This window comes from Archocentrus centrarchus, chromosome 13, assembly GCF_007364275.1.
Source record: "Archocentrus centrarchus isolate MPI-CPG fArcCen1 chromosome 13, fArcCen1, whole genome shotgun sequence".
Classification (NCBI taxonomy): Eukaryota; Metazoa; Chordata; class Actinopteri; order Cichliformes; family Cichlidae; genus Archocentrus; species Archocentrus centrarchus.
The window spans coordinates 29,416,275-29,435,545 of NC_044358.1; the positions used below are offsets into that span (position 1 = coordinate 29,416,275).

At 38.4% G+C, this 19,271-nt stretch overlaps 2 protein-coding genes across 4 annotated transcripts; one reads left to right on the forward strand and one right to left on the reverse strand.

The window, feature by feature from the left end:
* The first annotated feature begins 757 nt into the window (after positions 1-757).
* On the forward strand, positions 758-7,165 carry yif1b (Yip1 interacting factor homolog B (S. cerevisiae)). 3 transcript variants are annotated; one of them, XM_030744188.1, is made up of 8 exons: positions 758-926; positions 2,688-2,790; positions 3,204-3,333; positions 3,469-3,573; positions 3,859-3,995; positions 4,253-4,408; positions 4,503-4,596; positions 5,683-7,165. In XM_030744188.1, the coding sequence occupies exons 1-8, from the start codon at positions 881-883 to the stop codon at positions 5,836-5,838; spliced, it is 927 nt and encodes a 308-aa protein (XP_030600048.1). In that variant the 5' UTR covers positions 758-880; the 3' UTR covers positions 5,839-7,165. The 3 variants fall into 3 exon arrangements, with proteins under 3 accessions (XP_030600048.1, XP_030600049.1, XP_030600050.1); XM_030744189.1 differs by having other exon boundaries at positions 758-917; XM_030744190.1 differs by having other exon boundaries at positions 763-902.
* A 489-nt stretch (positions 7,166-7,654) lies between these two features.
* On the reverse strand, positions 7,655-17,763 carry LOC115791092 (E3 ISG15--protein ligase Herc6-like). Its single transcript, XM_030745190.1, has 23 exons — positions 17,503-17,763; positions 15,950-16,103; positions 15,763-15,839; positions 14,900-15,127; positions 14,712-14,803; positions 14,490-14,617; positions 14,171-14,325; positions 13,843-13,898; positions 13,661-13,752; positions 13,477-13,536; positions 13,259-13,355; positions 12,983-13,163; positions 12,564-12,715; positions 12,206-12,325; positions 11,980-12,078; positions 11,690-11,869; positions 11,282-11,422; positions 11,030-11,196; positions 10,747-10,813; positions 10,605-10,675; positions 10,121-10,304; positions 9,351-9,453; positions 7,655-9,230 (listed from the first exon to the last, which is right to left on the reverse strand). The coding sequence occupies exons 1-23, from the start codon at positions 17,717-17,719 to the stop codon at positions 8,995-8,997; spliced, it is 3,057 nt and encodes a 1,018-aa protein (XP_030601050.1). The 5' UTR covers positions 17,720-17,763; the 3' UTR covers positions 7,655-8,994.
* Positions 17,764-19,271: the final 1,508 nt, after the last annotated feature.

The following is a 19,271-nucleotide window of genomic DNA, read 5'->3' on the forward strand; positions in this document are numbered from 1 at the left end:
GGGGATGGAAATCAGCCAAGATACCTTGTGACATACTGGGTTACATCTTGCTAAATTCACTTCATCCACCAAGAGCAGTCAACCTCAGAGCAGCAGCAGCATGTCAGCTGATCACAGCCTGTACCCAAAGAAAATCTACTGGAGCCCACAATAGAAATTATTGTGACTTTTCCCCACGCTGAGCCATTACAACTTATCTTAGAGTTCCCCCACCTGCAAAATCCCACTTTAAACCCTAACTGTGCTAATATTTGTGTTTATGTGTGGAGGCAGAGTCACCTTCTACAATGTAGGTAACAGATTCAAGCTGAGTTCATTCTTTAGAAATTAGGTTGGAATAATGTTTGTATTCTCAGTTTATACTATTTGATTATATTAATATAGCAGGTTCAGTTAGCTTTACACAAGTACTTTTCTTAGTACAAGTGGCATTCACCCAACCACACACATGCACTTTTATCTATGCAATATTTATCTTTTTAGCATTCACACACATCCTCACATGGATGCATCAAAGGAAACTCAGGGTTCAGTATTTTGCCCAAGGATACTTCGGCAGGCGGACTGGAGGAGTCAGGAATCGACCTACCGACTTTCTGATTGAGAGGTCTGCGGCCTGAGCCACAGACGACGGCAATTAACAAAACCAAGGAAAACACGGTGGAAGAGTTATCGTGAAGACGCTTCGACACGGTAGGGGGCGGTGTTTACCTTTCACGGGTTTGTCCTTAAAACTGCAGCAGAAGAAGAAGAACGTATTTACTTCCGTGTAAAATTTCATGAATGACCACAGCTTCCAGTATAGCTTACTAATAAGTACCGACTCCATCCGAATCGTGTTGATCGTTTGACAGTTGCTGTTACCGTCTGGTTGCTCTAAATGGATTATACTGCAACTCAAAGTGGGTTCAGACAGCGTAAGTTACGTACGTAATTTTATCACCAACTCAGTCCCTAACGTTTGCCGGGTGCATGCACACATTTGGTGTTGGCTGGTGTTAGCTCGCTGTTATCAGCCGGCTGAGGGTAGTTACTGACGTTAAGCAACTTATGAAAACATGGATATCAGACGGTAAATTTAAACCTAACCTTGAAGACAGCATAATAAAAAGATCAAAATTATTAATGAGTTTTCATTTCCAGATATTAATAGACGCCGACAAACTGCGTTGGCAGTGCTAACATGCTAATTCATCTCCCGTAAACGGGCTGGGCTGGCTAACGGTCCCCTCTCAGGACGTTATTTACTTGGTTTGTACGTCTTATCTTTGCCCCTTCTGTGCTGAGGTCTGTTTGTTTGGGACTAATAGCTTGCAGTAAACAGCCCTTACTTGAACTCGGATCAGTTTAATGATTAGTAATGATGTAATAGTGTCATATTTATGCTATGTACCTTACCGGCTACAAATGTATATAATATTTTGATATCTGTATATAGTGTTTTGATGTGTGTGTATATGTAAATGTGTGTATTGACATTGAGATATATATATATATATATATATATATATATATATATATATATATATATATATATATATATATTATTTTATGCATATATTTTATGCATATAGTGCTGATGTATATGTGTATAGTTTTTTTGCTATTTTATTTTATTTTATTCTATTTTAGTTTTAGTTTAGTTATTTGTTCTTACTCATCCTTTTCATTTTTTCTCTGTACTGAGCTGCTGTAATGCGCAAATTTCCCCGTCGTGGGATCATTAAAGTTTTATCTTATCTTATCTTATTTGTGCCATTAAAAAAGTGTCTCGGAGCAGATACGTGTGCATCACCGAACCTCTCCAGAGGAGCCTCTTTAATAATCTTGCTTTATCGCGTAGAAATGAATAATTTTCTGATATTTATAGATTATGTGTGACTTTTTAAAGCGTCTTTACCATTTTTTAAGACGTCTTTTCCTGAGTTCTCTTTAAACGAGACCGGAAAACAAGCAATAGTTTGAGGCGCCTGAGGACTGTGTAATCAGGTCTTGTGATAAGTGAATATATGAATGCTAGTTCAGTGGATGGAGTTAAAGGGCTGTTTCTTCTGCACAGAGATTTCAGATTGGGGGCATAATTTTGTGTAAACAGGCGTGTTCTTATTCAGATGACACAGTTGTAGCTATCATTTTCCTCTGACGTTCTAACCCCTGTCACAACAACTGCTGGATGTCTCGAAACTTTTTAGAACGAGACGGAAATTAAAATCAGAGACAGAAAATGTGTTCATATTTATCATCTCTTTCTCTGAAACACAGTGAGCAAGTCAGGAAACTCAGTTTTGATAATCATCTTAATAAGTTCACCAGACCTACTTTCTACCACTTAAAAAATCTATATATAAAAAGTTAGAAAATTCATATCTCAAACTGGCTCTGAGAAATTGGTCAGTGCATCCATACTGTCCAAGTTAGACTGCTGTAATGCTCTATTTGCAGGATTATCCAAATAATCGCTAGGAGGGCTTGTTCAGATTGCAGCAGCCAAAATAAATGGAATCACAATGGTTCATGCTTCCTAACTACACAGACTGATATCCCTTATGTTTAACCGATTTTGTGTTATACTGTGATGAGTGTTGTCTTAATGTTTTTGATCAGTGTATAATTGTAATTCAAGAGGCACAGAGAGCTACTCCTTTGCTTGACATATCTCCTTCTCCGAACTCTGTCTTTTCACACAGAGCCCAGTATGCGTCTGAGGAATAGCCCAGTGGAGGGCTCAGATGGCAGCCAGCTGTTTGAGGATACGAGCAGAGCTGGGCCTGGAGCACAGCCAGGATACAGGTGGGACTCTGCTAGTGAGACTGAAGCTAAACTGAATCTTAGATGATCCATTCAAAAAGATTCCATGATTCCAGAAACACTCCAACCCTCAGAGGAAAGTTTCTGATGCTCTGGGAATTTAAAAAAAAAAAAAAAAAAAGGATTGTAGTCTAAACCCACAATACTTGAAAGCAAGCACAAACAGATTAATTATTGATGTGGTGTTTTCTTGTCAAAAACAAGCCTTTGATAGTTTTTACAGTCACTGTTACTACCAGAAGGTGGAGACAAAAGTTCCACATCACGTGTTTAACTTCTGTTTTTCCAGCTCGTGTTTTTCATACTTTCTGCTTGTATGTATTGTACATATTGCTTTTGCTGATTAGATCATCATGTTCGTTCAGCTGAGTCACTGTCTTGTGTCACCTTGGCAGGAACCAGCAGGCCGGCCCTCAAACTCCGGGATTTCCTGGGCAGTCCCTGCTGTCAGAGCCCATGTCCAATCTGGCCATGGCATATGGCAGCTCACTGGCATCCCAGGGGAGAGAAATGGTTGACAAGAATGTAAGAGTGACTCACAGATTTTTAACATGAATGGGTCCAACAAAATCCTGTTGATATTTAATCTTGCAGAATAAATCTTGTGATTGCCCTTATTCACAGGAAGCAAACCTCATGTTCATGTGTGTGTGCTTTCAGCTGGACAGATTCATCCCAATTTCTAAGCTAAAGTACTACTTTGCTGTGGACACAGTGTACGTTGGGAAGAAACTGGGCCTTCTAGTTTTTCCCTATATGCACAAAGTAAGTCACTTTACACTGGCTAAAAGTCAGTCATTCTGTTGGATATAGGTAGTGATTGTATGTCTGTGACAACGTAAATATTTCTATGGTTTTTCCATAAATGTGCCAAGCTGAGAGAGAATGCCTGCTTCTAGTTCTTCCTGGAGAAAATAGTGCTGTGTCTTGGTCATCCTCACATAAGCAGGGAATACTTTTTGTTCTTTCACGTTTGTGGTTGCTAATCTGTTTTATTTGGATATCAATTCTACTTTTTTAAGTGTAAGTGTGTGATCGTGTGTGTTCCAGAACTGGGAGGTGAGCTACCAGCAGGACACTCCTGTGGCTCCGCGCTTTGATGTGAACGCTCCAGACCTTTACATTCCTACCATGGGCTTCATCACATACATCTTGGTGGCCGGACTGGCCCTCGGCACACAGAATAGGTACACTTAGATCCATGTTTTTATCAAAGTGATACACATTTGAGTGTTTGAATATTACCCTAATCTCTGGTTCTTAATATCTTACACATTTATTTATAGACTTTTGGTTTTATGTGTTTTATTTTTGCCCCTTAATTTTATTGAAGGCCTTTTCGGAACTGAAAGCTAAAAATGCAGTGCACTGCAGGTTCATAATAATGATTCGCAGCATTCTGCGGTATATGTTTATAGACTCTCTTATTTTGTTTCTCCCTCAGGTTTTCACCAGAGCTGCTGGGAGTTCAAGCCAGCTCAGCTTTGGTGTGGTTAATCATGGAAGTCCTGGCGGTCCTCCTGTCGCTCTACCTTGTCACTGTAAACACGGACCTCACCACTATAGACCTGCTCGCCTTTGCTGGCTATAAATATGTTGGGTATGTTACCTGTCTGTGTCATTGTTTGCATTTTCTTACTCTGGATCTGTGAATGTCATGTTGAATCTGTGTATATCTCTTTTTGTTTATCTAGGATGATTGTAGGCTTAGTGGCAGGCCTTTTGTTTGGGAAGTCAGCATATTATTTGTCTCTACTGTGGTGCTGTGCTGCCATCTTTATCTTCATGGTGAGTGGAATCATTTATTTAATTTCGGTAACTTTTTTTAGTGTACAGCTTTTGATTTGGAAAATTATTGTGAAGCTGCTCATAGACCTTGCTCATTCTATTTATCACCAAATTATTAGAAAAGGCTGTTGGGACACTATTAAGGAAGGTTTTGGAGAAGCACAATATTCTTGATAGCTTTCAGTCTGGTTTCAGAAATTTACATTCCACTGAAACGGCTTTCCTTAAAGCCTCAAATGACCTTTTGTTGGCAGCAGATAAAGGTGACTGCTCAGTCCTTGTTTTGTTGGACCTTATCTCAGCCTTTGATACCATTGATCATCAGATCCTAATCCACAGGTTAAACCACGTGCGAGGATTTTCAGCTCTGTCTTGAAGTGTTTCACTTCATACCTTTCTGGTAGAACACTTTTGGTCTCAGTGGGAAGTTTTTGGTCAGATGTGGCGTTCCACGAGGATCTGGTTTTAGTCCCTTGTTATTTTGGTTGTATATTCTCCCTATTATCAGTAGTTTTAAAGCATTTTTTTAGCATCTGTTTGCAGACAACATTTAACTGTATCCCTCTTTTAAACCTCATGAATTGGACACGTTATCCATTTTAATTGATTCTATTATTACAATTAAAGGTTGGATGGCAAATAACTTCTTGCAGCTTAATGCTTGACTTGTAATGCTCACATCAAGTCTCTGACTTACTTTTTTTTTTTTTTTTTCCATTTAAGAAATATTCCTAAACTCAAGACTGTTGTCTCAAAAAGTGAACTGGAGTTGCTTGTCTGTGTCTTTGCCTCCTCTTATTTGGATTATTGTAATGCACTGTTTTCTTGTCTGTCTAAAGCATCTGTTGATCACCTCCAATCTGTCCAAAACACTGCTACAAGGCTTTTAACTCACTCTCATAAATCTCATTAAAAAATGGTTGTGTCGTCTCAGACACAACCAGAGCTGGGTTTGCATAGGCTAGGCAAGGCGCTGCCAGTCAGAAGAAAAGAGAGAATTTAGTGCTACTTTAGTGGATGGCAAGGTTAAAAATTTAGAGCTGTATATAAAATGTTAAGTAATCTCTTTTGCGTGTCTCTCCTCAGATACGCACTCTACGTCTGAAGTTGTTATCAGAAGCGGCAGCAGAAGGGAAGCTAGTGAGAGGAGCCAGAAACCAACTGAGGATGTACCTCACCATGGCCATAGCAGCAGCACAGCCCATTTTCATGTACTGGCTCACCTTCCACCTCATCAGATAAAACCTGCAACACTCACACGTAGAACTTGTCATCTCACCCCACTAAAATAAAAAACACCACACACATATCAAAGAAGCTGGACTTGGATGAAATACACGTTTGGCATAAAGACTCTCCATGTACACGTGGAGCCGAACAACGCGCTACAAGATGGTTAAGAGAGGATGTGAGGCATTCCTGCCTTTTCTCTCACAGCACAGCTATTTCATTAGCATTGCCTTTTTTATGTCTTCACAATTTTGTAGCGAAAGCAAGTGGCTTTAAGTTTTTTCTATACTGTGTAATTACCTGCTAATTATGGGTTGTTTTTGTTTTTTTGTTTTTTTTAGGAGTATTTATGTATATATGTTTGTGTACAGCAAGAGTATTATTGCAGATGTTTCATGAGTGATGTCCCTGAGCCAAGAAAAAGCACTAACCTCAGACAGACCGTCCACTTAATAAAAAGAACTCAAAAATCCAGGTTTAAAAGCGATCAACTGGCTCTGTGCGGATGTTTGACCAGGAAAAACTGTTTCCCTTCTCCTGATGTTTGCTTAATGGTTGTGAATGTCCGGCAGTGTGTGTGTAAAAACATCTATGTGGAAACCAGGGTTACCAAACTCGTCTTTAAGCCTGAGTGTAAGACAAACATTTTGTTGGTTTAATCTTTTGGTATATGCTTTATTACACGTGAGCTTTGCTGCCTGACAACCCGTGAATAGAAATATCACCTGTAAGCAATGATGTCGATAAGACTTAGACCTCAGGATGAAATGTAAAGTTCATCTTGATATCATTTTAAAAAGTGAGAAACTTATTTACTGTTTTTCATATTGAAAGTCAGATGGGATAAAGAGAGGGGATGAAATCAGGTGGTTTGTTCTGCAACAGCTCTTTCAGTCTTCTTTAAGATACTTGAAGTAATTTAATGTCTAAAATGCGCTCTGTGCTTTAATGTGCTTGTGAATCTTCTTATGTGTATACTGTTCAGGCTTGGGTAGGGTTCACATTCACTTCAGTTATTTTAGGATATTAAAAAATTCAGGCTTTCTTCATTTTCCTCAAATTTACCCCACCACCACCACCACCCCATTTAGTTTTTATTGATTATTGAACAATAAGTTCTCGTCAAATAGTTGCTGTGAAACCCCTTTTTCCAACAGTTTTGAATACTAACATAAAAAGCATCTCATTGGGGAGGATTTGTATCAATTCATTTCAACACTTTTTCTCATGATTAAGCATGAATTAATCCCAGTGCGATTGTCAAAGTGCGCTGAAAGCATACGTACAGCCTCTCAAATCAAGCCTTTGAAATGTGTCTGAATAAAGTGTGACTGACGGAGCTACTGAGGTGTGAGATTCTTTGATGAAAAAACATCTGCGTGTAAAGTTCACTTGTGGGAATCACCAGAGATCCCACAATACGAGATTATCATGATACTTCACTCATGGTAGGATATTGTGATTTTTAAATATTTTTGCGATATGCTGAGTACTGTAATAACATACTGTGATACATCACCCTTTTTTAAAACGTATACAATGTTTTTAAAATGTTGCATGTTAATGCAATCCTTCCTATTGCACTGAAAACTTTCCTCAAGCCTGGGAATGTCACACAAGTTTTCACCATACCTGTCAAGGTTTGTATTTAAAAATACGGGAAATTTTCCCTGAAAATAGGTCACTATATGACGGCATCACGTAATTTGCATAATTGTTCATTTGGATGTACTGTAGTTGCAATCGAGGCTGCAGAAGAGAGGAAAAACATCTTTGGAGAGACAAAAAGTGAAGAAAAAAAACCACCATAAATATGTTTAGAACTATAAATAAACTTTATGAAATAACTTAATAACTTTAATGCGTTTCCTAGACCCACATTACCTAGATCAATTTTGTGCCGTATTGTTTAATACGGGGTTGTTCCAGCTGTCGGCACTAACCTAGTGATAGTAACTGTTCAGTTTGGAGTGGCACAGGAATGCTTTCAAAAAATAGCAAACTGGAAACTGAAAATACGGGAAAAATACGGGATGACGCCGGGACAGAGGGGTAAAATACGGGAATTTCCCGTCCAAAACGGGAGACTTGACAGGTATGGTTTTCACACTCCTGTGTCATGAGTGTGTAATAAAAGCCCTTATTTTGTATAACATTGTATGGACAGGTAGGGGGAAAAAAGCAACATATTTTCTTGGTTTAATTTGTTTTTGAAATTTATATAGCAAGATATCGATACAATATTGCAGATACTGATATTATGCTGTATTGATTTTTTTTCTCCCCCCACACCTTACTATATTTGCACAGCAGATAATTGTTCCAATTCAGACTTTAATGGAAGGAACCATAAAACAAATCCTTTAACAAACCTAAAGTAAAGCTAATCTTGTAAACTTGAAATTAAATATAAAAGAGCATATACCTGGACTGTTTTTTGATACATGGCCCTTGGTGTAAATTTATTATTCAGGCAATGAAAAAAATATTTCTGTGCTTTATAAAACTACATTTGAGCACGTCTACAATTAAACTACCAGACAGCACTGCAGAGAATTTTTTTAGGTGGTTTTTAAGCTGCAAATGTAAGAAAGGGCAATTTCCTAAATAGTTTTCTTCTTTTTCATTACATAAACATGACATACAGTGCTTAATAAACTTATTAGACCATGTGTCATAAAAACAAGAAAACACAAATGTTTTAGAAATCTAAAAATGTTGTTTATTAGGCAAAAAACAAACTGAATTCAACTTTTTGTACCCAGTAACTGTAATTTGGCCTCTTTATCAAAAAATAATAATGTGCTATATCAGCTTTTTTGTAAATCTGTGAATTTGACAGTTCAGCAGGGATAACAATATTTATATTTTAGCAGTAAATATATAACTAAAGCGCTGGTGCATACTGTTGGATTAACATTAAAGAAACATAAAAAAAATAATTACCAATACTGTTTATTTAGGGCAGCTGTGGCAAAAACGGTGCGTTGGGGTAGTGGTCCAATAAATTTTTTAAGCATTGTCTCTATGACAGATTTAAACTTGTGTTCATTTTTAAAAGCAAAGAAGAAAAATAAAATACAAATAACAGTCAAAAGAAAAGCAGCCAAAAGAGCACAAAGCTAACTGAAGCTAAGATGGGTTCTTTCTAAAGAAACCTCTGCTACTTCATTCTGTGGTGTCGCGCTTCTTCCAGAAGCCTCTGTTGTGATTTATGGCCTGGAGAAGCCGTGTCTGCATCGTCCTCTCAACTGGGTATCTGCGGTAGATGGGCAGGAGTAACAGGTAATGGCAGGTTAGCGATTCTGGCAAATGGCGTTCAGAGGCATCAGGCAGCACAGCCACTCTCATCCTGATGATCTCCATTCCCAGGAATGGTACCCGATCGCTGCCTGTGAGGAACACTGAGGACCAAAGAAGGTTAACAGTGGAATTTTTAGTAGAATATTAAGAAAAATATGTTAAGTTAGAAACTGATAAACAGCAAATAGAAATGACAATAAGCCTAATCAGGAAATACTTACAAAGAAACTTTTTCTTTTCCTCTGCTGTCAGGTTCTCAAAGACCTCCCAAAAGATGAGGATATTTGGATGCTCAGCGTGGTATTCTCCTTCATAAACTGTGTTCTTTTAGGAAACATTAAAATAAATATACACATAATCAGAAATCTAACAAGAATTGTCATCCTGGTACTTTTACATTTTTTTATCCCAATAACTCCAAACTAGGTATGTGCAGCTGCTCAGATGAGTTGGACAGTATTTAGAGGGAAACACTGCACTCTAGTGCATTTCTCTGTATTTTACATGAAAGCTGCTGACACAGCACACCGTTAGCATTAAAACTCCGCTTGTGTTCGCTCACAAAAAGTGTTTTGCGTTGGGACCTCAATTTAAGTTTCAGACTTCAACATTTACCTAAAGAGAAAATTCTCCTCTAACCTTCCCACGTTTCACTGAAATAATCATTTAATAGTTCCATGCATTTTGTTAAAAAAAATACTACAAGTACTTGCAGTTACTGCAAGTAACTAGACTTTGAGCACAAAACGTTAACCACTGATCTCTAGTATATAATCACAATTACCACTGAATAATCTTCAGAAGCATAGCTTTTTATGTTACAACATATGAATGGATTTAACTAAGTCTGCATACATTAAACAGCTAAAAACTCCCCTTATTCAGACTTGCTTTGGGTTAATTTTTTCTTTTTTTGTGTTATGTTGTGAAGCAATATTGCTGGATCTCAAGATTTAAAAAAAAAAATAAGACCTCTTGCTTTTCAGCTCACCTTCTTGAACACCTCCCAGTCATAGTTTTCTTGGCCCACCATTACTGCTTGCAGCTCCTCTGGCTGGAAGAACTCCACTACATCCATGTTGCATACTTTGAAAAACCCCCTCTTGAACTCCCCAAACACTCTCTCCACTGATTTGTTGAAGACATAGTTCACAAAGGCGGATACATATTCTTTCCTATTAAGAAAAAAAAAATGTTAAAACATATACAGACATTGATTTATACTGTTGGTAGTATGTTGCATCCTGGCCAGTGTAATGGTAAATTGCAGCTATAAAGAGGGGGGCACAGTGTGGCTGCAGCTGCTAGATTGCAGCAAAGGCGATATTTTCATCCAGCATAACAACGGCTAATTGTGTGTTAGCTCAGTGCACACACAGAAATGATAGAAGGGTAAGAGGATATGTAATGAATTATGCTATAGTTAAAAGCTCAGAGGCAGGTCAAATGAGTGCCGTGCAGATTGTTACAGTCACCTGTTTGATCCCGTGACACGTTTTCCCGGTTCATTCGGATCAAGTTCAACTGTCTCGCCAGCCCAGGACACCTGTACAGACAATCATCCTGTGAGGAAAAACTAATTATTAAATAAAACTGGCACTGATTTAGTAAACTTACAGCGAAAGTAGCGTCCAGCTCTTCAACTACATCAGGAGTGTAGTCCTCCAAGATGATTCTCCAAGACCTAAAGACACAAAAGCACTCATAAACTTTTAACCCATACATGTCCCCTACAAATGATTAAAATCAATACAAGCGATACACAACTTTTTTATACTGTTATTAACACTAAAAAAAACAGTACTGGAAAAACAAGATTAAAAAAACAAAAAACTTATTCTAGTCTTCATTTCCGTGAGAAAGAAAGCACTTCAGTTATGAATTTGTACATCTGTCTTACTCTGCCAGCACAGGATCAAACTCCTTCATGTCATCCAGTGAGGGTTTGATGTTGAGCAGCTTCTTGTACAGAACTTGTGGGAAGGGCAGGTGGATAATGTCGTGGTTGTAGAGAGCCAGGCCACACAGAACGCCAAACAGGAAGTAAGTCTTCCCTTCGACTTTTGGCTGTTTGGTTGGTGAATAAAAAAAGAGTTCATTTTTCTCTTGTTTAAAGAGTGGTTTGTTCAGCGTTTAAAACACTCACTCTCACCTTGGGAGGAAACCAGATGAGAGTCTGGCTCTCGTTGTATATGAACATTTTAGATTCAGGAGCTATCAGCTCATCAAACACATGCAGGAAAAAGTCCCTCTTGTTGACATTTGATTTCTTCCTTTCCTCCACAAACTCCACCTAGGATAGAAAAAATAATGCTGTTGGCAATACTGAAAAAAAATGCATGGACTCAGATGATGAATGTCCATACTTCCTTTAATTACTGCAATGCCAGATTTCCCAGTCTTTTTTTTAAATATTTTACGGGCATTTATCTACATAAAGATAAATAAGTGAATAAGTAATGGATGGGTCCCATTTTTACACATTATATTATGATAGTAAGTTACTATTTGCTATTAAGTTGCATTATAAAAGCTAGTAAAGATATAATTTCATTTTTACCAAAAGCTCCCTTTGGAAGGCACAGTGGTCGGCTGCACCGAGCTGTCTGAAGGTGTCCTCGACCAGGTGAGTTCGTCTCAGAGTTAGCTGGAAGACTGGGGCAGGGGGAGAGTCTGAGCCACCCACCAACAGCTTATCAGGCTGTACCAAAGCAGCGTTATGAGCAATCTGATGCATATTCTGCAAATGCAAAACCCTCAATTACAAAGAAATCTATTGAAAGATAGAAATCAGTTGCTACGTAATCACAGAAGGTAAAATGTGTACAAAGGATCAAATTTGAATTCTACCTTTATTGTGGCTGCATGGATGTTAAATATGGCCACCTTGTGAAGCAGAGTGAAAAGGAATGGGTAGCGGCAGAAGATGGCAGGTGTGTGCACATCATCCTTTAAGACAATAAGTCATTTAGTAATAAATATCAGTAAAAATCAGTCTGATAGAAGCTTCCATGAATGCATTCTAGACAAATTGTTTCTTTGAAGCACTTGCATTTACTACACTGCTTGTTTTTACCTCCACTTTGGAAAATTGCCACCAAAGAATGATGTCTGTCTCTGGCGCCACAGCCCCAGTGATTTCCTCTACATAAAAGGTGCTCAGTGGGACTTTGTAGGATTTTCCAGCTTTGTTTGCCTGAAGAAAAATACTTATTATAGAGAAAGTGTTTCACATTTCACTCACTTTGACCAGCCTCCTACCCCATCAGTGTGGTAATTGAGATTGAGATATTCAGTTATTAAAATTCATTATATTTTACAGACAAAAAGTTACAGCTGATCAGTTAATTAAAAACAATAATCCATAATTTTACCCAAAATTTTAAAAAGTCATTAAACAAACTGAAGATAAAAATAAAGCGCACAACACTGACTTTGTACAGCAGCTTGAGGGCTTGGAGCAAGAATCTGACTCCTGGGTTGTGCGTTTCTAAGAGGCCATTCTTTAGCATGAAGGCAAGAGCCTTTTTGAAGACCAGAATGTGCTTCATCAGTATTGAGGCTGGTAGTGAAGACCACCACCTCCCTGCAGAACAAAAGAAAAAAAAGGCATAATGCATATTTACACTGTATGACTTCCTATTCTTATAATATCCTCATTGAATTTGAGACACCTCCAAAACCATTGTGTAACAATAAATATATAAACTTTCGGAAACACTGATAATAATTTAAATCCCATAATAATTCCATATTCACATTTGTCAACACTGACAGTAAATTCAAAAATATATTTTTCCCCAATCCTGTGACAAAAAGCCTTTGGACCAGGATAAGTTTCCTAAGTTTTTACTTAATATTTCCAGAGTCTTCTCAGGCAGCTGCGCTAAAGTGATGGCCACAGGCACAACTCCATTCATGACATTAGAGTCATCTTGAAGGAGGGGGCAGGTCAGAAGAACCAAGAGGATCTCTGGAGATTTTAAGGCAGTTCTTGATAGGAAAAGCAAGTTACACAGAAGGTCCATGTCTACCTGCATGGAAAGGAGATGTACTGTATGACTTACACGGCAATGTTTCAAGTGAAAAATGTTATATCTCATTAAATTGTTTAAAGGATGTTCTTTACTGATTGTTTGATCCACGGTCTTGCCATCAGCTGGTCAAAAGTTCGGCTAGCGGCCTCCAGGTCCACAGTCAAGGCGCCCGCTTCTAGTGGAAGCCCACTGATACCAAAGGTGGAGCATTTAAACAAAGAGGTGAGAGGCAGCACCTATCCTTCAGTTCTTAAATCTTGCATTTCTAGACTAACCCCAATCTAAGCAAAGCCGGCATTAAAGGACTTACTTTGCTTTTGTGAAACTTGCAACAAGACTCGAACTTGTCAGAAACATTGATGCTATTTCTCTGTTGCAAAGACATAAAAACATCAGACTAATAAACACAGCAGTTAAGAAACATACATTAGATGTGACTAATATTAAAACCGCAGTCGCATAAATCTTAAGATTACAGGGTGGTGATAAATTACCTTTTCCCCTCTGCGGTACCGTGCTCCATTGTCAGCCATTCTTGGAGTTTTGTTTCATCGAGGCGTCCAGTTATCTGTTTGTGGACCAAGTTCTTCAAATAAAAGACAGAAGACGTTAAAAGGCAGGCAGACAAGTTTAATGTTTTATGTATCTGTGAACAGTTAAAGCTGTGTGTGATTACCTCTGCAGGTGAAGAGTAAGTGAAGTTTGTATTCCATCCAGCAGCTATTTTCAGATCTGCTTAAACAAAAAATAAATAAATAAAAAAATCAAGAAATTGAGTTTAAATATCTCACAATTTATGAAGCACATAACCTCTCGTTCAATCAAGATTGTCAAATATTAATTGTACTGGCAAAATCTAACATGCACTTGTTTTGCTCTGTTTATTTTATTGTTTTATAGATTCTCTAGCTTTTTTGCAGTCAACTTGTGAAGCACTTTGGTCAACTCTGTTGCTTTAAATGTGCTATAGAAATAAAATTGACATTGACATAGTATACACATACCACTGGGCATATCTGCTGCACCATCAGTGGTCCGTGGAAATTGTATCAGAGTGGGAGTCAGACTACCATCCATGTGTCCATTTCCAATTTGACCTTTGGCTCCACTGCCAAAAGCCCACAGCTGGCCAGAGGAACCCAAAACCAGAGTGTGATGCCTGGGAGCTCAAAAACAGTCATGATTTTAACAGCAAACTTCATAAGATTAAGATTTTTTTTTAAATTTTCTCTGGTTAGAGCTTCCCAAAGTGAATATAAGTATGATTTTATGATGGTGACAGTACTCAACACTGATTATGCTTATATTAAAAATAGTTTTCACCTGCCACATGCAATCTGAGAAGCAGGACCATCCAGACCTGCAACCAGTTTGGGCTTCACTTCATTAGCAGAGGTGCCGTGACCGAGCTGACCTCGGCTTCCGTCTCCAAAAGTGTAAACTTTACCGTCCTACAAAGCACAGCACCGCATGAAAAAACCATAGACTCTTTGTGAGAGTTAATTAACAGTTGAAGTCACGTGGGCAAACCGGTGAAGTTCATACCTTTGTCAACACGGCAGAGTGTGACTCTCCGCAGCTTATGAAGGAGACGTTCAGAGGTCTGAGAGCAGGCACCACACAGATGTTGAACCTGCCTGTTAAAGTTACCAAGAAATGGAGAAAACTCAGAGTGCTTCATTTCAAAATGATGGCACACACGTACACTGAGTTTTTGAGTCATTAACTTGTACCTTTCTCATCCACCCTGTTGACCCCCAGCTGACCACATTTATTGGCCCCACAGCAGTACACCAGGTCTGCGAGGGTGAGGAACAGGCTGTGGGTCCCTCCTGCTGCAATCTGGGTTACAGCTACTCCAGTCAAAGCACAGATTATGACGGGTGTACACTGCACTGGCACCTCCTTCCCCAGGCCCAGCTGACCATGACTATTTAAACCCCATGAGAAGACATCTCCTCCTGAGAGTGGTGAAAAGTGTTAAAAATAAATTATACACAGCTTTTAAAAAACATCAGCTTAGTTCGTCAATAATATTCCTCATTTACCACAGTATAGTTAACATAGATTACATGGATTGGAAGTGGCATAAATAGGAAGCATAGATACTTTATATATGGGGTTATAACCACCTTGATGTCATCATATAATTTGTGGACTAGGATTTTGAAGGTGAGTTTTAGAGGTGTCAAAGTTCAAAGAACATGTAGCTTCTCCACAAGAATAATGACACATTTAGGAGAATTATGTAACTCAAATGAGAAATTCAGGTGCCGTTATGGCCTTTTTTATTATATAATGCTCTTGGGTAAATAACAAATGCAAAGTGCCATAGTGGTGGAGTTTAAATGAACTGATTTTCTTTGCTACAATAGTCTCTAGCCAATGAAATATCTTTCACTTGAATATTGTCAGCAACATAAAATAATATGATTTGCATTTTAAGGGCAAACTGGATTTAACAAAGGTATAAAGTGACTTTAAAAAGGGAAAATTAATCATTGCTACACAATGTAGGATTCTGACTTTGCATGCTTTGAAAACTGAACTTGCCTTTGTTCCCTGTAAACCCACAAAGCTGTCATCAGTGCCTTACCTTGAGTCAGTGCCAGGGAGTGGGAGTTTCCACAAGCAACTTGAATTATCGGTATGGGCAATGGTATAGGCACCTTACTGCATGGTGATGGATGATAATTGGTTAAAATGTGAAAGGAAAAAAAAAACTTTGTGCAACTTCAGTGATAAGTGTGCATGTGTATGTATGTCAGAGAATGAAAGCTTACCTTGGTCTGTGACTGTTGGAAAGTCTTTGTGACTGTCCTAACTGTCCATCCTCTCCTGCCCCCCAGGAGAAAACATGTCCAGATGCACTCACAGCCAGACAATGGTCCTGACCACAAGCCATCGCCACCACATTACCCAGCCCCTCCACTTGAGCTTAGAAAGGATGACAGAAATTGAACACCAACATGTCAGCTGGTTCACAATACATGTCTAACCACAATAACTTCAGCCAATTGAGAACTGACTGACACACACACACACACACACACAGTGGAAGGTCTCTGACAGCCATTAAAACCTGCTTGAAAGTGCTTCTTTAAGGTGTTGCAAAGCAGCAAATAGCTTTATTCTAACAGCCAGCAGTTCTGAGGGTGATTTACCTGCACGTTCTCTGGGTTAATCTAATTGTAATTTCTAGGCTTCACATCACTAATAGAAATTACATTAACACATGTCAATGCATCAATAAGTATATAATTAAACAATAATGCAAAATTTATAGTATGTTTACTACTGATAGTTTAGTTACATTTTGCCAGTTACAAAGCAGCAGTATTTTGTATTTCCATTGTATATTTTACTCAAGTTTAAAAATCCTACCACATCATATAACTGTCTTTCTGGAGCTAATTCACAGTTGATTTATATTTTATATTACTCTAATTCTGCTGAACAGGCTAGTTAGTAATTAAAACTTAAATAGAGTTCAAAGTAAAATATTCGCCTTTGTAAAGTGTATCTTTTTATGAATAAATAAAAAAAATTATAAAAGAGTTGATGAGCTACACACATCAGTATCTGTGGGCTACGTTGCTTGAGGTTTTGTTGACTTTTTGCAAAGTGAAGGTTGTGAACTGTTATTTCTACTGTGCACTGGTGGATGTGCTGATTCATCATTGGCTTCACTTTGATATGGAAAAAATCGAAGAATTATAAGATAAGTGCAGTTGCGTGTTTGCTGCAGTAAACGGAACCTGCTAATCACAGAGGATGTGGCGACACAGCCGCCAAAGGGACCAATCACACCAGGGCCCCTCTTCCTTTGGGCTTCAAGCAGGTTTCAGGTCGAGAGCAGAGCTGTCTGTGAATCTGCTGCTCTCAGATCAGACTCTCCCACCTGTGGATGGTTTCTTTGTGCGCTAAGCTGCTGAATTATAAACGCGAGATTTTTAACTGCGCAAGTAGCAATTAAATTATTTGCTTGTGACTTTTGACGTGTATATGATTTCATAATAATTCCATATTCATGCTTCATTTATATTAGTTTGTTATCTACAGCCACTATGGTTTCTGGTCTTAACTTTCGTTGCCTGTACTGACAGCAGTGAAACGAAACTGAAACTTAACTCAGTGAGTTTGTTTACTTAATAAGTGTGCAGTGATGAGTTGTGTATTTTTAAGGGTGCAGTATCTGGTTAAAAGCAAGCAGCATAAATAAATAAATAAAAGATGTGGACGCAAACAAATAATAAAATTATCATACAATTTCCTTTCATTCCAACTATTTCGTTTCCTTTGAGGAAAAAGCAAGAACCTTCATCAGCCTACTCACCTGGTATCTTTTCTTTTTTGTTCCTCTGTCGCCCAAGTTGTCCCTGAGAGTTGTGTCCACATGATAGCACATCCCCATTTGCATTTAGAAACAAAGTATGCCGGTCGCCGCAGCAGATTTTGGTTACAACCCCGGGGACGGTCCAGGTCATGGGGCTGAGGGCTCCCTGTAGCCCGAACTGTCCATTGGAGCTGTCTCCCCAACAGAAGAGTTGCATGTTTCCAGCTGGACTCAACTGCGGACTTCTCGGGCGCCGCGGCGGCAATTTATTCCCAGCTGATGCTCCCTTCTAGGTCGTCGGAGATATTACAGTCACCTCACGAAGCGCAATGAAATCAATCGTTGCGCTTGTAACATATAGCGTGACGCTTTTTTCCCCATGAGGGGAAGTGTCTAAGACAGTAATTAATATAATTAAGATCATTGGGCTACAGGGTATATCATTTGTCGTTTCAAAAAGCAACTAATACATGAAGTTGTCAAATTTACTAGCTTAAAGGTGAACATTGAAGGCAGCGCGAAAAGGGCAGAACGGAGATGGTACCAAATCAAAAAAAAAAAAAGAAAATCTGTATGCCGTCAGTATCAGGCAGCTTTCTAGCGACATACACACACACACACACACACACACACACACACACACACACACACACACACACAAACTAAGTATTTTTAGACAGTTTTATTTTAACCCTTTTACTACCACAGGGACCCCTGTGGTAGTAAAAGGGTTAAGACAGCAGCAATTGTCAGCAATACAAACCATAATGTAGGCATGTCAAAGTGTTTTTTTTAATAAGCAAAAAGAGATATAGCAGTTTGGTTTCAGATAAACGCAGTAAAGCTCTGCAATACACATACTGGTTTTGTTTTAGTGAAAAATGAAACTGAGCTGAGTGCTTGTAATCAGGTTCATCATTATGAGCTAAAAGTGAAACAAGTTGGGGAAACAGGTGTGGTCTAGTTACAAAGAGCTTACTATTTATCCACCACAAAAGTAAATCACACATAAACAGACAATATTTTTATTCATTAATCAATACACAATCTATATATTTAATATTTATGAATCAATATATACAATTTACGGTATAACATTTATGTATGAATTTCCAACTTGACTCTCTTCATTATTTGAGGTCTCAAATTCATCATTGCTCCTTCCTGATTTCTTATTTTTTGTATATGTGTCACACTTAAATGTTTCACATCATCAAACAACTATCCAAACCTCGTTGGCCCTGTGTGTAAAAGTAATTGCCCACTAAATCAAACAGCTGGTTGTTCCACCCCTGGCAGCAAGAACTGCAGTCAAGCATTTGCAATAATTGGCACTGAGTCTTCCACATAACTGTGGATGAATTTTGGCTCCTTCTTTCTGACCACCATACATTATATTCTTAAATTTCTAATAAATCAGAATCATATACATTTAATTTATAATCAATAAAAAGCATCAAAGAATACATGGATCTGTAATGTTACCAAACAACTAAAGATGGCTGTGGCAAGAAACATCAGGAACATATGTCTGTGTAGATTCTCAGGCATCCAGGACATGGTATTCTCAACAGCTCAAAAAAAGGAGAGTGTAGTTCTTTAAAAAATATTTGAAGCCAGTTTCACACTTATCCAAGAAGCTTCTTCAGGATTCTCCACCAAAAGTTGGAGAATCCCAGGTATTTAAACCTTAGGAGTTGTCCCCTTTGGAGATGGTCACTGACTCATTATTATTCATATTCAAGGTGTGGGTTATTACCACCAGGGTT

Excerpts from the sequence above, each read along its gene's own strand:
- LOC115791092 (XM_030745190.1), bottom strand. The coding sequence starts at position 17,719 with ATGCAACTCTTCTGTTGGGGAGACAGCTCCAATGGACAGTTCGGGCTA. Across the intron at positions 11,870-11,979 it reads TCCATGCAGCCACAATAAAG|AATATGCATCAGATTGCTCA; the intron begins GTAGAATTCAAA and ends TTGCATTTGCAG. Across the intron at positions 10,814-11,029 it reads TTTGATCCTGTGCTGGCAGA|GTCTTGGAGAATCATCTTGG; the intron begins GTAAGACAGATG and ends TTGTGTCTTTAG.
- yif1b (XM_030744188.1), top strand. The coding sequence starts at position 881 with ATGGATTATACTGCAACTCAAAGTGGGTTCAGACAGCGTAAGTTAC. Across the intron at positions 927-2,687 it reads GTTCAGACAGCGTAAGTTAC|AGCCCAGTATGCGTCTGAGG; the intron begins GTACGTAATTTT and ends CTTTTCACACAG. Across the intron at positions 4,409-4,502 it reads GCTGGCTATAAATATGTTGG|GATGATTGTAGGCTTAGTGG; the intron begins GTATGTTACCTG and ends TTGTTTATCTAG.